At 40.1% G+C, this 17234-nt stretch overlaps 1 protein-coding gene across 1 annotated transcript in view; it reads left to right on the top strand.

Moving 5' to 3' along the window:
* The window catches only part of EAF1 (ELL associated factor 1), a 25138-nt gene extending 7904 nt beyond the window's left edge, over positions 1–17234 (top strand). Inside the window, exons 3-6 of the mRNA XM_075587077.1 lie at positions 249–385; positions 2926–3092; positions 12962–13192; positions 14924–17234. Of these exons, the coding sequence (XP_075443192.1) occupies positions 249–385; positions 2926–3092; positions 12962–13192; positions 14924–14970 (582 nt within the window). The 3' untranslated portion in view covers positions 14971–17234. The remainder of the gene's footprint in view (positions 1–248; positions 386–2925; positions 3093–12961; positions 13193–14923) is intronic.

Raw genomic sequence — 17234 nt, 5'->3', positions numbered from 1 at the left:
CAGCACCTTCGGAGGTTATTGTTTTAGGAAGCAGGGGGTCCCTGGAGCTGAAATCAATGCGGTTCAGCTTAGGAGACCCCCTGCTTCCAAACCTATTTTTTTTTTCCTTCTTTTTTTTTAAAGTGTCGCCAGGAATGCCTCTTTAAGAGAATATAGTAGTTTCCCAAACATTGGATATGTGTTGCATAGGTAGTGCTTACATTTTTTTTTTGGTCATGATGCAAATTCCTTATTTCTTGTCAAACCAGGGCTCAACACCTCCTATGACTGTGTTCAAAGGAAATAAAAGGCCTTACCAGAAGGATTGCGTTCTTATCATCAACCATGACACTGGGGAATTTGTGCTGGAGAAACTGAGCAGCAGCATACAAGTCAAGAAAACCAGGTACAGCTCATTGGGGCTGGGTTCTTCATCTTAATTTGTCACTGTTAATTTGGTCACTGGTTTAAAATTAAACGTAACTGCAGGGCCTGAGAGAATTTTTTTTCCTGGCTGCTGTGAATATGTTTAATCGTTGCAGAGTATTAGATTATTGCTTCATTTGAATACTAGCTAGCTAAAATATATGCATTAAAATGCCTTCCTTCTTGAATTAATAGCTACAAGGTAGCAGTATGATATCATAGGCATTATTGAAACATGGTGGGATGAAACTCATGACTGGGCAGTTAATTTACAGGGTTATTCCCTTTTTCTGAAGAATCGATTAAATAGAAGGGGAGGTGGAGTATGTTTATATGTTAAACCAAATCTAAAACCTATTATAAGGGAAGATGTTTATGATGGGAATTATGAAAATGTAGAGACCTTGGGGATAGGAATTAGCAGTGGAGGTAAAAGTTCAAAGAAAATGTTTGTTTGTTTGTAGGGATATGCTATAAACCACCACATATCTGTGGATATTAAGGAAACAGCAGGTTTTTGGCTTTGCACACAACAGGTTAGTGTATAAAATAAAGCAAATTGGAATCTGCAAAAATATTTGCACCTGGATTGAACTGGTTGATGAATAGACAACAGAGAGTTGTCATAAATGGAACTTTTTCAGGTTGGGCTAAAGTCGTAAGTGGAGTACCTCAGGGATCGGTACTGGGACCCCTGCTTTTTAACTTGTTTATTAATGACCTTGAGGTTGGGATCGAGAGCAAAGTCTCCATCTTTGCTGATGACACTAAATTGTGTAAGGTAGTAGAATCAGAGCAGGAGGTAAATTCCCTCCAGAAGGACTTGGAGAGACTGAAAACGTGGGCAGGTAAATGGCAGATGAGGTTTAATACAGATAAATGTAAGGTTATGCATTTGGGAAACAAGAATAAACAGGCAATTTACAAATTAAATGGGGATATATTAGGGGAATCCTTGATGGAGAAGGATTTAGGAGTGCTTGTAGACAGCAGGCTTAGCAATAGTGCCCAAGTCATGCAGTAGCTGCAAAGGCAAACAAGATCTTATCTTGCATGAAACTTGCAATGGATGGAAGGGAAGTAAACATAATTATGCCCCTTTTATAAAGCATTAGTAAGACCACACCTTGAATATGGAGTACAATTTTGGGCACCACTCCATAGAAACGACATTATGGAACTAGAGAGAGTGCAGAGAAGAGCCACCAAATTAATAAAGGGGATGGATAATCTAAGTTATGAGGAGAGGCTAGCTAAATTAGATTTATTTACAATAGAAAAGAGGCGTCTAACGGGATATGATAACTATATACAAATATATTCGGGGCCAATACAAGGTGCTTTCAAAAGAACTATTCATCCCAACGGCCGTACAAACGACACCGGGTCATCCCTTTAGGTTGGAGAAAAGGAGCTTTAACCAGCAACAAAGGAAATTATTCTTTACAGTAAGGGCAGTTAAAATGTGGAATTTATTACCCATCGAGATTGATGGCAGATACAATAGCAATCTTCCAAAAAAGGAACGGTATACAGGGATATACCAAATAAGTTAACATGGGAAGGATGTTGATCCAGGGAGAATTCTGATTGCAAATAATTTGAGTAAGGAAGGAATTTATTTTCCTCCTTATGAGATATTATTAGCAATATTTCACTGGGGTTTTTTGTTTGCCTTCCTTTGGATAAATATACTGTAAATACAAATATAGGTATGTCTTTTTTCAACCTCATCTACTATGTAATGATGTAACTCCAAGGTGCAATCACAAATTGCCCAAAAACATTTTGCAAATGCTCCATACAGTATACTCTACAAAAGCTTGCAATACATTTAAACCGCCATTATGATAGCCACAACTAGCCCAGACCTAGCTGCTCCCGGCACCCCCGACTGAGGAAAGTATCTCCTGAAGCATAGGGACCCAGGAGCTGAAAGTAACGAGGTTCAGCTCTAAAGATCCCCTGCTTCAACAAAAAATAAAAAAAACTAGAGTGCTGCTTTAAACACATGGCTATTGAAGCAGTTATTTGGCTAATTTGAGTTTCTTTGGGAATAAGGCACAATGTAGGTAATAATGCAGAGAGGTGTGAGGAGAGTTACCTGTGAAGACTCTGAAATGCCATGCAGTGATATTGCACACATGGGAGTAGCTATAGGAAATCAAACCCCAAGTCTCAACTTAACATGAAATAATGTGAAAATACTTAGAGATGTCAGTGATAAAAAAATATATAGAAAAAACGGCTTCAATCACCCAGATTTTGCCTCTTGAACCTGTCGCAGTCATTAGTACTCTCTGGTACTAGTCTGAGAGGGATTGACCCTTTCGCTACTCTTGACCTGTAATAATACAGGAGGCAAATGCCTGTACATTTTTACGATAGAACACGAAACCTCCATTAAATATGTAACCTCTTTCTAATCTGCGGGCGTGGAAATAAAGTAGCCGTATTGCAGGTTTTTTTTATTGTCTTTGTTGCACGCAATCAATCTCGCGTTTTTGATCTCGATTTCAGAGCCGAGGGCAGTAGCAAGATCCAAGCTCGGATAGAACAGCAGGCTGCCCGATCTTCCCAGCCCACCTCCCAGTTCAAAACCCCATCAAAACTAGCTGCTGGGCCCAAAACCTCTCCGTTGAAAGACCATCCTTCTCCTGAACCCCAGCTCGATGACATTAAAAGAGGTGTGTAAAGAGCAATTGATATTATAATGACTATATAATATTGTTATTGTGCAACAATGGCCACTGACAACCATTTCTCCCAATCCCTGCAATGGACTAGGGGTCTCCGTGTTGTGGATGCCATTGAAAATGACCATACATACCCCCACTCCTTTTATATAGAAGAGAGGATGGGGGCACTTTTTTAATGTGCTGTGGTGCTATGCTAAAGAGTGGTCGGTGAATGCAGTAATAAATGCAAATGATTTTTTTTTAACACAGAGGGAGCTTTGAGATACGTCTCAGAGACACATCTCTAAACCTCGTAATTACAGAATTATTGGATTCCTCAGTAAAAGTGCATTTATCTTAATGGGCCAGGAACATGTGAAATAAATGAATTCAGAGCCATCTTGAGATCACTTACTATAATATTTAGTAGAACTAACCAACAAATTGAACATTCATGAAATTAATAAAGGAGGGGGGGGGGGGACAGAGCACACGACCTCACAAGGTGTATTATATGGTAATAAATGGTATTGAGAAAATTAGCATATAAATATCACATATACAAAAAATGAAATCCATGAAAATCAATAAAAAACACACATTTAGAATAGGACTAGAGACTCGGTATGTTGGAACAGGTACACAAACCCTGGCGATTCTGCAGTAAAAAAAAACTGTTTAATCAATTTTCTAATACCGGACGCAAAAAAAACACTGGACCTTTGCAAAATGATCCTCCGTGTTTCCCAGGTAGGTTTTAAACTCTAGCTGTTCACCAGATTTTGCTGTCCGTAGTATAAGGACGTAGATGTTGATGGAATCCCTCACAGTCCGAGCATCAGGCACTTGTGGGAGCTGTACGGGGGCCTCCCAGAGATCCGGCTGAGTCTCTAGTCCTATTCAAAATGTGCAATTTTTGTTAACTTTCATTGACTTACTTATTTTGTATATGTGATATGCATTCATTGAAAATGATCACGTAATTTACACACACATCAATTTATATATATATAATTGCATCGATCAAATTCTGATCTTACACACAATATTTGGTGCGCTACATCTTCCTTTACTAAATACGTGAAATTCACTCTTGCACATGACACCGCTGTTTTGTTCGTTTTTGGTTGGACATTTGTAAGCCAAGTACAACATTGTTGAGTTAAATCTTGAATGTGCATCCTAGCACTGGCCACTTGTCATAGTCTGTGCTATAGACAAACGACACATAAGGTGGGCACTTAAAATCGGCTTCTGAAGAAATATCCCTGTCCTGAACCTAAATGCACAGAGAGAGCTTCACTTATGAAAAAGTCTAGGGTGATTTTCATAGAAAATGTAAAGATTGGAGTGGTTCAGTGAGTAAAGACACTGACTCTGGCACTGAGTTTGAAGCAGGGGAACCTGGCTCCTTGTGACCTTTGGCAAGTCACTTTATCTCCCTGTGCCCCAGGCACCAAAAACATAGATTGTAAGCTCCACGGGCCAGGGACCTGTGTCTGCAAAATGTCTCTGTAAAGCGCTACATAAAACTAGCAGCGCTATACAAGAACATGCTATTATTATTATTAAACATAACTTGTGGTCTACCGCTCACCCAAATAATGTATATGATAATGTATATAATGTAACATTATTTATATACCAGCCGGTGCAAAGAGGATAGGGTTAACAGACACAAACATGTAGAGGAGGCTTAGAGTCCTCCCCAAAAGATCCTCAATAGCTGCACACTGGGCTAGGTTAAATGCCTGGGGTTAAATACCAAATATATACAAATGGTTCAATCAACCATACAGTACAGGTAAGTAATCGCTCTCATCACTGTGAGAGGACAATTACCACTTAAACGCCAGTTGGCAAAATAACAAATACTTTATTAATAATCAGGGACTAACAACATAAAGCGCTCGCTCTAAACTAATTAAAACCAATTAAAATGTGAACATAACGGGTGCAGTCACAATGGTGGCAGTCAAGGTAAGTTACCAATAGGGCTAACTGTGAGTAATGCAGCACACAAATGGTTAATGCATAGATGGATGCTGCAAATAGATCTCCACTCACATAGGTAACTCTAGTGTGCATAGGTTGGTATTGGGTATGTGCCTGTGTATAAAACACATATGTTCCTGATGGTTAACAGGCAGTCAGATGTCCCTCTGATACAATCACAGGATATACACAATATCTATGACATAAACCTGTTAGCACAATGCCCTATGAGACTAAATGTAGCACACTAATAATCGCTAGAATCGTGGGGTAAACAGTACATGTGACGGTATGTATACAATATACTACAGGTATTGACAGTATTAACCCGTATTCACATGAAAGTACTTGCAAGTCAAAGTCTGTAGCTAGTAAAATTAGCGATATATGCCCCACAGCTGCCGAATAACATGGACTGATCTCACCCAGTTACGTCCTCCTCCACGACGTCAACGCGATGACGTCATGCCGACGTACGTTTCGCGCGTAGGGGGACCTGCGCTTTCTCAAGGTGGGAGGTACCAGTGTAGAGAAGCGCCCTCCTTTTATATGCTGTTACCAAGTGGTGGGAGGTGGTTAAAGCTCCCTCTTTAAAGCTGTATACTGATTACCTGTAATGTAATGTAAAGCGCCCCCGCTTTGGTGGGCAATGTTCGGGAAAAGAACTCAGTGTGTTTAATCCTGTTAACCTGCTTATCTGTATTCAAGGCAATCTGGTTGTGCAGTTATCTATATTCCTCCTGAATACTGTGCATACATGTGTCCGTGTACAAGTTAGACACGTAGACATAGGATGTAATAGTTGAACTTTATTTTGTATATTACAAGTGAAACAGCACATATTTACTGTTATGGAAACATAAGGTGTGTTTCTTGGGAAAAATGCAAAAAATTCCTGTACATATACACTCCCCAATAAATGTACTTATAATGTTTGTTCTGGGTTATTACTGTCAAGTATATAAACTTATACTGCATCCCAAAGTGATAGTATATAATAATTCTAACAGGGATATGCTGAAACATAACAAACTCTTACTTATAATGTGTTTGATCTAGATAATAGTTCATTAGTATTATGTCATCAGATACACACCCCAATGATAATGAAATTGTGTGATCTCTATACAGGCTGGGATTATATTCCAATTATATGCATATACACCTCTTCCATACAGCAATACTCGGACCAGATTAGAACTTCATTGAATGTGTATTATGTGAGTCTGCCCACATGATGGTATGTTCTGTTAGTGTAGGAATGTCCTAACCTATGTTGTCCGCCCCGAGGGTCAAAACGGACACCTATTTTACACTGTATACCATACTCCCCCCATAACAATAGTGTATTCTAATTGTTCAATTGGAGTGTAATAGTGGGTATAGGATTGTGGGTAACTATACTATTGTCCGCCCAAAAGGTCAATACGGACAGAGCTGAAGGCTGTATCTCAAACAAACTTCATAAGCAGATGGGTCTAATAAATACATATCCTAAGGGATATGCCTATTGCTTTAGATGAAAGATGTGTATATGTAACCTTCATTAAGGCCTATTGGACTGAGTGTTTTTAGTGTATAGATCCACTTACATTCAGTTTGCAAGAGCACCTTGTTCCAATCGCCCTTGCGTTGACCCCAGGGGATGTGTTGGATACCAATAAACACTAGTTTCTCACTGTTCCCTTCGTGTTCGATTGTCACATGTCGTGCAAGTGGAGTGTCTTTCAGGTTTCTAATAGACCCCAGGTGCTCTAATATTCTGGTTTTGAATTGTCTAAAGGTTTTCCCTACATAGAGTTTACCGCAGGAACAAATAATTAGGTAAATGACCCCCTCTGTTGTGCAGTTGATGTATTCATTTATCTTAAATATCTGCTTATTGTAGGAGTCTGAAAACTCAATAGTTTTGGGCACGAATTTGCATGCTTTGCACCTCCCGCAGGGATACGATCCTTTGGGTTTTTGGTCTAGCCATGTATTCCTCTGTTTAGTTTGAAAATGACTTCTCACTAGGATGTCTTTTAAATTTTGACTTGTACTAGTGAGCTTGGGGTTAGTTGGTAGTACCCCTTTTAAGTCGTCGTCATCTAGGAGGATGTGCCAATGTTTGTTTAGGATACGGTAGATTGAACCCCATTGGTCATTAAATGTTCCAATGAATCTTATGGGTTTGTATCCTTCCCCCACATGGCTCTGATGTGTAGTGGCTAGAAGTTGTGTTCTCGGTGTATGCAATGCCCGGTTGTAAGCTTTCGTCAAACTGCCCTTATGGTGCCCTCTCGCCAGGAATCTATTTGTGAGCTGTTTAGCCTGTTCTTTATACTCAGGAAGAGTCGAGCAGTTACGTCGAACTCTGAGGTATTGGCCTATGGGAATGGCATTTATGACGTGTTTTGGATGTTGGCTCTCTGCTCTCAGTAGGCTGTTTGTTGCTGTACTCTTCCTGTATATAGTCGTCTCTAGTTTACCTGTTGGAACCTGCAAAATGGTGATATCTAGGAAGTCTATTCTAGTTGTACTTAAGACAGTTGTGAGTTTCAAGTTGTTATTGTTTGTGTTTAATACGTTAACAAACTCAGATAGGAGGTCCGCCGTCCCTGTCCACAAAACAAAGATATCATCAATGAACCTTACCCACAGTTCAACAAAGATGGTGAATAGTTCCAGGGCCTCGCTGAAGACCACTGTTTCCTCCCACCAGCCTAGATAGAGATTGGCGTAGGTGGGGGCACACGTGGTCCCCATAGCGGTGCCCTGGATTTGGTGGTAATATTTATTGTTAAATACAAAGTAATTCTTTGTGAGGGTAAGGTTCAAGAGCTGTATGATAAAGTCATTATGTTCCACTAAGTCTTGTCCTCTAGATCGTAAAAAATGACCAACAGCTTGCATACCAATCGTGTGAGGGATGCTGGTATACAAGCCCTCAACATCAAGGCTTACTAGGAGCGTGTTTGGGCTGGTAGTAATGCCCTCCAGTTTGAGTAACACGTCCTTGGTATCACGAAGGTATGATGGTAGGGAACTAACGAATGGACGAAGTAGTGTATCTACATAAGTGCTGGCATGAGAGGTCAAATTACCAATACCAGACACTATTGGTCTCCCTGGAGGTGGTATCTTCCCCTTGTGTAATTTTGGGAGATGATAAAAAGTTGCCACCTTAGGGTTCTTAATGTATAGATACTCAAATTCTCTATTCGTAATGAGTTTGTTTGTTTTTCCTGTCTCTAGGATAAGGAGTAGTTCTTTTTGGAACCTCCATGTGGGATCACTGTCAAGTATTAAGTAGCAACTTCTGTCAGACAACAGTCTAAGGCTTTCCTTTAAATAAGCTGTTTTATCTAAAACCACCACATTTCCACCTTTGTCAGATGGCTTTATCACCAGGGTATCATCCTGGCTTAGATCTTTTAGTGCTTTGTGTTCATCTATACTCAGATTATATTTACTAGTCCTGTTGTTTAGTTTCTCAAGATCGTGTGTGACTAGTTCGGTGAACACTTTAACTTGTGCACTAACCTCTTGTGGTGGTGTAAATGTGGATTTAGCCCTAAACTGTGTGAATGGACCTTCCCCTAATGGTCTTTCACTGTCTATTAGAAGTTCCTCTAGATTAGCCAGGTTATCTAGATCTATGGCGCTCAAGTTGTCAGACTTAATGCTCGCTAAACTTCTTTTCTTATGTTTAATAAAAAACTTCTGGAGCAGTAGTTTCCTGGAGAAAAGGTTTAGATCTTTTACAATTTCAAACAGGTTAATTTTACTTGTTGGGCAGAAGGATAAACCTTTTGCCAGAACCTGCAAATGATGAGCGTTCAGACTCTTAGAGGATAGGTTTATGACCTGTAGTTTGGTTGCTTTTTCTTTTTGTTCCTGCCGAATCTCTGGTTGCCTGGCCCTTTGTACCCCCACTTCTTTCTGTCCCTCAGATAGTCGTCCTGATCCTCTCCTAGTTTTCCTCCTGGTGTTTCGCTTAGGTAGGAGGGCCCCTCCAAGTCTAAAAAATCCCCTGTATTTTTAGTGGCTTTGGGTACAGAACCACTTTGTTTAGGGTCACTACTTTTCTCTTGATCCAGATCACTAGTGGATCCCTCCCACTCAGTAGAGGAATTAAGAGGTGTAGAGGAATTAAGAGGTGTAGGTTGTCGAGTACTTTTGTTCTTTTTAAATAATTTGTACTTGAAAATCCTATTTTCCCCAAAATCTAGTTTATCGCGCAGGTACTTACGCTGTTTCCTCTTTTTGAGATCTGCAGTGAATCTGTCAACCTGTGATTTTAATTTAGACTCGTATTTGTCAAAGTTATTTGTCTCTCGCCAGGTGTCAATTTCAGGTGTACGTTTTTTAATCTCAGCTTGGGTGGTATCAAACCTCTTAGTTTCGTAGGTAACGAGTAGTTGCATCAGATCAGCTGAACACTTCAATAATATTTTTTCCCATTGGGATAGAAATGACTCATCGCTGATCTGATGTGATGGTGCAAGGTTAGGTCGTAGGCCCCTTGGGACTAATTTAAGTCTTAGATAATTCTCAAGACTGGCTGTTTCCCACCATATCTTAGCTTGTGTACAATAGAGACGTTCCAGATCATTAAAGAATCTATTAATGTTTTTATGGGGTATATCAGGGGGTGTTGGTTCTGTGCTGGAGAACAGATGTAAGGGATATGTATTTATTAGACCCATCTGCTTATGAAGTTTGTTTGAGATACAGCCTTCAGCTCTGTCCGTATTGACCTTTTGGGCGGACAATAGTATAGTTACCCACAATCGTATACCCACTATTACACTCTAATTGAACAATTAGAATACACTATTGTTATGGGGGGAGTATGGTATACAGTGTAAAATAGGTGTCCGTTTTGACCCTCGGGGCGGACAACATAGGTTAGGACATTCCTACACTAACAGAACATACCATCATGTGGGCAGACTCACATAATACACATTCAATGAAGTTCTAATCTGGTCCGAGTATTGCTGTATGGAAGAGGTGTATATGCATATAATTGGAATATAATCCCAGCCTGTATAGAGATCACACAATTTCATTATCATTGGGGTGTGTATCTGATGACATAATACTAATGAACTATTATCTAGATCAAACACATTATAAGTAAGAGTTTGTTATGTTTCAGCATATCCCTGTTAGTATATAATAATTCTATCACTTTGGGATGCAGTATAAGTTTATATACTTGACAGTAATAACCCAGAACAAACATTATAAGTACATTTATTGGGGAGTGTATATGTACAGGAAATTTTTGCATTTTTCCCAAGAAACACACCTTATGTTTCCATAACAGTAAATATGTGCTGTTTCACTTGTAATATACAAAATAAAGTTCAACTATTACATCCTATGTCTACGTGTCTAACTTGTACACGGACACATGTATGCACAGTATTCAGGAGGAATATAGATAACTGCACAACCAGATTGCCTTGAATACAGATAAGCAGGTTAACAGGATTAAACACACTGAGTTCTTTTCCCGAACATTGCCCACCAAAGCGGGGGCGCTTTACATTACATTACAGGTAATCAGTATACAGCTTTAAAGAGGGAGCTTTAACCACCTCCCACCACTTGGTAACAGCATATAAAAGGAGGGCGCTTCTCTACACTGGTACCTCCCACCTTGAGAAAGCGCAGGTCCCCCTACGCGCGAAACGTACGTCGGCATGACGTCATCGCGTTGACGTCGTGGAGGAGGAAGTAACTGGGTGAGATCAGACCATGTTATTCGGCAGCTGTGGGGCATATATCGCTAATTTTACTAGCTACAGACTATGACTTGCAAGTACTTTCATGTGAATACGGGTTAATACTGTCAATACCTGTAGTATATTGTATACATACCGTCACATGTACTGTTTACCCCACGATTCTAGCGATTATTAGTGTGCTACATTTAGTCTCATAGGGCATTGTGCTAACAGGTTTATGTCATAGATACTGTGTATATCCTGTGATTGTATCAGAGGGACATCTGACTGCCTGTTAACCATCAGGAACATATGTGTTTTATACACAGGCACATACCCAATACCAACCTATGCACACTAGAGTTACCTATGTGAGTGGAGATCTATTTGCAGCATCCATCTATGCATTAACCATTTGTGTGCTGCATTACTCACAGTTAGCCCTATTGGTAACTTACCTTGACTGCCACCATTGTGACTGCACCCGTTATGTTCACATTTTAATTGGTTTTAATTAGTTTAGAGCGAGCGCTTTATGTTGTTAGTCCCTGATTATTAATAAAGTATTTGTTATTTTGCCAACTGGCGTTTTAGTGGTAATTGTCCTCTCACAGTGATGAGAGCGATTACTTACCTGTACTGTATGGTTGATTGAACCATTTGTATATATTTGGTATTTAACCCCAGGCATTTAACCTAGCCCAGTGTGCAGCTATTGAGGATCTTTTGGGGAGGACTCTAAGCCTCCTCTACATGTTTGTATTATTATTATTATTATTATTATTAATTGTAACACTACCCTGCTGGTTATTCAGATCTATGACTTGCTATATTGAAGCACAATTTATGGGTGCGTTGACTTAGGCCAGCGGTGTGCAAAGTGGGGGGGCACGCGGCTGTTACAGAGGCCCCGCGCTTCCCAGAAGGCATTTAAAATGAATATCGGGTACCGCGTGAGGCATCTGTAACTTCTTAACTTACCTTGGTTCCAACGACGCGTCTCCATGGCAACCAGCATCAAATGATGCTGCGGGGTCATTTGACGCTGGAGCCTTGGGGGGGGGAGAGGGGGTGCGAGCCAGAGAGGAGAAAGGGGGGCGCATGACTTAGGCAATTATTAATGCCATTTTAGTGCCACCTCCCCACCCCCTTCTTACTGAAGGTTGTTTTTTTTAGGATTGTTTTTAAGTGTAGGGAACGAGGGTCTCCGAAGCTGAACCACATTTTATTTTCAGCTCCGGGGACCCACTGATCCACAAGATATTTACCGGATAAGGTGCTGCCGTTACGGTCCCCTTCAGGGGAAACAAAATGTTGGTTTAAATAGTCACACGGGCCAATAGGAAACCGCCGCATTATCCGTTGGGCCTTCCTATTGGCCCGAGTGTCTATTTGAACCAAGATTTTGGTTCCCCTGATGCAGGGTCGCAGAAGATAGAGCACAGTATGTAATATGAATTCTCCCCAGCCGGGCACATGGGGGGGGGGGAGCCTCCAATGGGTTTGCCAAAAACAAATGTAATGGTGGATCCCAGGCAGTATAGTGGGGGGTGCACAATTAGTAAGGCCCAAAACTACACTTTAGTGTGGGTGATATAGTTGTTAATTACAACAGGAGCTTCCAAAGACTCTCTGCACAATGCTTTGCATCCACAGCGGTATGGTATTGTGGGGAGTGATTTTGGAAGCTCCGGCAGTGATCGGCAGTTCTATCACCCATGCTATAAGCACACACACATGTGCAGTTTGAGGCCTTCTTAAGCGTGTTCCCCCTTACGAGCTCAGGGCCCTATACTGCCTGGGATCGATCAAACTGTTTTGTTAGCAATAGTCTTATGAGTAGGTAATAAGATGTATTTAATTAGGGGTTCCACGAACCACTGATGTAGACCAAAACATGGGCAATAGCATAATCAGCAGAAAGTGCTAAAAATCTGAAAAACGAATACCTTGTTCAGGGGATAAGGTTCCTGCCCTATAGATAATAAAGTATTTATTGTAAGAAATTGAGGGGTGTTGATGGATATAAGCAGTTTAACAATGTTCATTTGCAGTGGTACTATGTTTTTGTGGCCCATACTGTATGAAAGGCAAAAAGAAAAAAAAATAGGTGAGGTGTGTTTGATGTTTTGTGCTGAGGGATGGGCTGTGCTTTCACCATAGAGCTGAGAGCAGAGGTGGAGATAATCGAGCAGATGAGCAGCAGCAGTGGAAGCAGCTCCTCCAATTCAGGAAGCTCTTCAGGGAGTGACAACGACGGCTCTAGCAGCGATGGAGAAGGCGACAACCACACTTCCCCCTCTCAGCAGCCATCCCAGCAGTGTAGCAACAGGACGCCCATCTCCAACGGCACCAGCAGACCCCAAGGAGCTAATGTGCTAATGAACACACTCAGTAAGTATAAGCATGTTCTGCCCAGCCCCCAGAGTGGGAGCCGCAGGTTTATATGCACTCGCTTCTGTATTGTAGGAAACTAATAATAAGAATTGGGACAAATAAAAACCTTGTAGCATGACATTAAATGTTCATTGTATCAAGGGTTAATGCTGAGCAGTAATAGGCATGTGCCTCATTGGATTGGAGTAGATCTGCTGAGAGGTTTGTGTGTGTGTGTTATGTGTATGTGTATGTGTATACATATATATCAACTGTAAATATTCCTGTATATTCATTTGCATGTCTTAGATAGGTCTGCAACCCTGTCTTTCACCATTATCGCCCAGCACACAGCACTTCCACTGCAGCAAGGGATTCTGGGAAATGACATGCAAATGAGCACACAGTGCCACCTTTTATCTCAAGCTCATATTACATGAACAACCCTTAGCCAATGCATGCTGCTTTAAACGCAGCTTTTAAGCAAGGACTTGGGAGATGCAAAGTCAGTTAACCCACTCACAGACATGTTTCAACCTTGATGGGTATCATCAGTGTGAGGTTGGTTGCTGACATTTGCTCATTTGAGATTAAAGAGTAGGTAATCACCACATTTATTAAGGTTATGGTGGGTAAAAAAAAGTGACAAAAACCCTCCACAGTATAGCATATAGCAAATGTAAATATTCCTGTATATTCATTTGCATGTCTTAGACAGGTCTGCAACCCTGTCTTTCACCATTATCGCCCAGCACACAGCACTTCCACTGCAGCAAGGGATTCTGGGAAATGTATATATATTTGCACATCATTTTGTAGTACTGACCAAAAATGTCACAAATCAAAAGGAAGTTGCAATCTCTGTGCAATGATCTTTGAGACTAATTCTTCAAAGTCATCCTGGACATATTGTAAATTGAAACTCGGAAAGTTATATGTGATCCCTTTATCTCTAACTACCCTCTCCCTCCACTTCCTCTCTGGGTCACTAACAGATTGGTTTTGTGCATAAATTGAATTTCATTATATATACACGATAGACCAATATGATAAACAACCCCACTCCATAGGAATTCACACTATAAGAGGCAGATTTGCTTAAAACACTTTTTAGTGCTCTGAATCAACCCATTAAGCCCATGCTTGGCATTACTTAAATTTGCACGTAGATGAGACTGCCCTTTAAATGTTGCCAAAATGACAGGAAATTGACCCTTATTCAAGAAATGAATACATGGAACTTGTGTGTGTGTGTGTGTGTGTATGTGTGTCAAATCCTCCAATTGTTCCCCTATTCCATCTACTTTCCATGTTGTGCACGTATGTAAAAATATACAACTGCAATCTAATCTTGATAAGTGGCGCATTATCTACACCCGAGAATTAGCATAACTTTTTCTGGGAGACGTGTATATGGGCCTATTGAGCATGGCACGTGTCTTGCTTCCTCTGTTATGTAATAATTGCACCTATTACATCCTCGTTACAATTGTGTGATCAATAAATATGCCAGTATATAAAGTTCCACACGCCTCAAGTGGAAAAAAATACATATATTATTTTAAAAAGCACACGGTCTAACCTTTAGCTTTCTGGCAATAAAGGGGTAATAGATTAAGGGCATAAGTATACTAAGCAGTCTTCTGCCATAAGCGCCCTTCCATTTACTGCTTAGGGCCATAATGCTGAGCTGTACTGCACATACAGTAGTGTAACATGTTAACTGGCTTCTTGTCTTTTCTGCTTTAGGAAATGACCTTCAGTTAAGCGAGTCAGGAAGTGACAGTGATGACTAAAGCAGAAGTCTTCGTTGTGTATATATCTTCTTTTTAATGTACATAAAAGCACAAGTGTACCCAAATAAGCAAAACCTCAGCTGCTGAAAAACCAAGAAGTCCTATGCAGCAAGCTGTTGAACAAAAGCATATTAGATGCCCTGCTTTATATACACATCAACATGATGGAATCGTACATGTAACTTTTACATAAGTACATTTGAAACGCAGCTGTTACTCTGTAGATGTTCTATAATCAAAATATCATACAGGGTTTAAATACCCCTCACTGTTCTGTTAAATGTATCCAGCTCTAAAAGAACATGTAATAGGGCATTTATATGATCGGTTATATTACATGCATGTTATGAATCTAAAAAACGTGCAAGCAGGTGTCCTTCAAGAAGTACTACAGAGTACTGTGTAAGGTATGTTACGGCTCCTTAAAGCACTGTTACTGTGTGTTTTTAGTGCATACAGCATTGTGGATGGCAAGCTTCTTTCTAGGTCAGGTGAAGCGGACGATCTGCCAGATTTCTTCCGAAATTCATTTATTTTGATGTAGGGAATTTCAGCTGAAAAACAGCCCGATTGCCCCAGTGGATATAGAATAAGTCCCTTAGGTCCTTACTCAATATACTGTGAAGCAGTCTTCCCCACAATGGAGAAGATGTTAGTCCCATTTATTGCAATGGAGCTGATCTCCCCTCACGCACAGGGAAGTGGAATCGCAGCATATTGAAAAAGGAGGCTTAATGTTCATGCAATGGAGACCATTGTAGTGTTTAAAAGGTACAGCAGTTTAGACTACAGATACACGTGTAAATGAAACCTGTATGTTCTGATTTGATTGCAGTTTATTAAGCAGAATTAGCATTTGTTTAACCATTAAATATAACTTGTATGCCATTTCTGTGCACAGATGGATAGATCTATAGATCTATCTATCAATCTTGTCTCCAACATGGCAGAAGCGCTTCTGTACAGTTGTAAAAGGCAAGACATGATACCAGCCGTTTAAAATGGAAGTTTTGGAAGGACAATATTAGTTAAAATCTTTATAGATGTTCTCTCATAAAACATCTTGCAGCAGCAGTCGTCCACGCTATTCCATTTCTATAAAAAAAAAAATTGGTGGGGGGTGGGGAGGTTTAAAAAAAATAAAATAAAAAAAAGAGAGAGAGACATTTTATTACTAGGGGATCTCTTGGACAGCACCCCAGTCCTCTGAGAGTCAGACTCGCTGGGTCAGCCAATGAAAAGCCGCAGCATCATCAGGAGATGGCGTTATGACTTTCTATTGGCTACCTCATGGGCATATTTTTTCATTTTCGGGGCACACAAAAACTCCAGTATCTCGTGGAGTGAGGGGTGCACAGGTCCGCTCCAGGTCGGGTAAATAATACAAAATTAAATAGGGATTGCCGGTTTAAATTGTTTTCTGCCAGAGCAGCGAAAAAGGGTTAATGCAAAATAAGTTGACGATATATTTCTGAATGTATTGATTGCAGTAAATTTCAATTGTAACATAAATGCCATTGTGACAACTTTTGTTTCCATGAAATCTGAAGGATAAGTGAAAGTTTGTTTTCTCTTGTTTGCACATGTTTAAGGTCATTACTCCATGTTATTAGCCTTTTTTTGTTCCATGTTTTGACAATGTACAATATGTTGTAAATCCATTTGATATGTTTTATTTTGTACTTGATATAAAATGTTAATTACTACCGTAGTTGGTATTTTAAATAATCACACACAGGAACATGGTAGTTCATTGTTTGGTCTTATGTATGATATTTTATTTTATCCTCAAGATAAAGCAATTTCTCATTAATGTCGGTTTCTTTCCCCATTGTATATATTCAGTCAGAACCTTGTGTACATCACTGCGTGTTTAAAACACCCATTCTTTATGCTGACGAGCAAAAATCCCATGTGTCTCTCAACCCCATGACGTAGCCACCACATCATGGCTTTGAAGGTCCCTTTTCTTGGGAGGTCGTGTTCAGTACACCTATGGAGAACAGAAAAGGAGTGCTCTCACCAGTGTCGCCTATGACGCTGCAATCACGAGCAGGTTTTTTTTGGGGGATGATAGTTGCTTTAAGTTTATGCCATTTTGTGTTTTCCTTTTATTAGTGTTACAAAATATAGAATATTTTAGGATGCATCACAGTAATGTAATGTTCTGTGTCTTAGAAAGGTTTTAAGTCAGAGAACGTCTCTGAAAATACCTGGGTTAGAACTACTGTATATACTTAATAATAAAATCTGATGAATATTTA

Source organism: Ascaphus truei, chromosome 2, assembly GCF_040206685.1.
Source record: "Ascaphus truei isolate aAscTru1 chromosome 2, aAscTru1.hap1, whole genome shotgun sequence".
NCBI lineage: Eukaryota > Metazoa > Chordata > Amphibia > Anura > Ascaphidae > Ascaphus > Ascaphus truei.
This window is presented reverse-complemented; position numbering and strand designations above follow the sequence as displayed.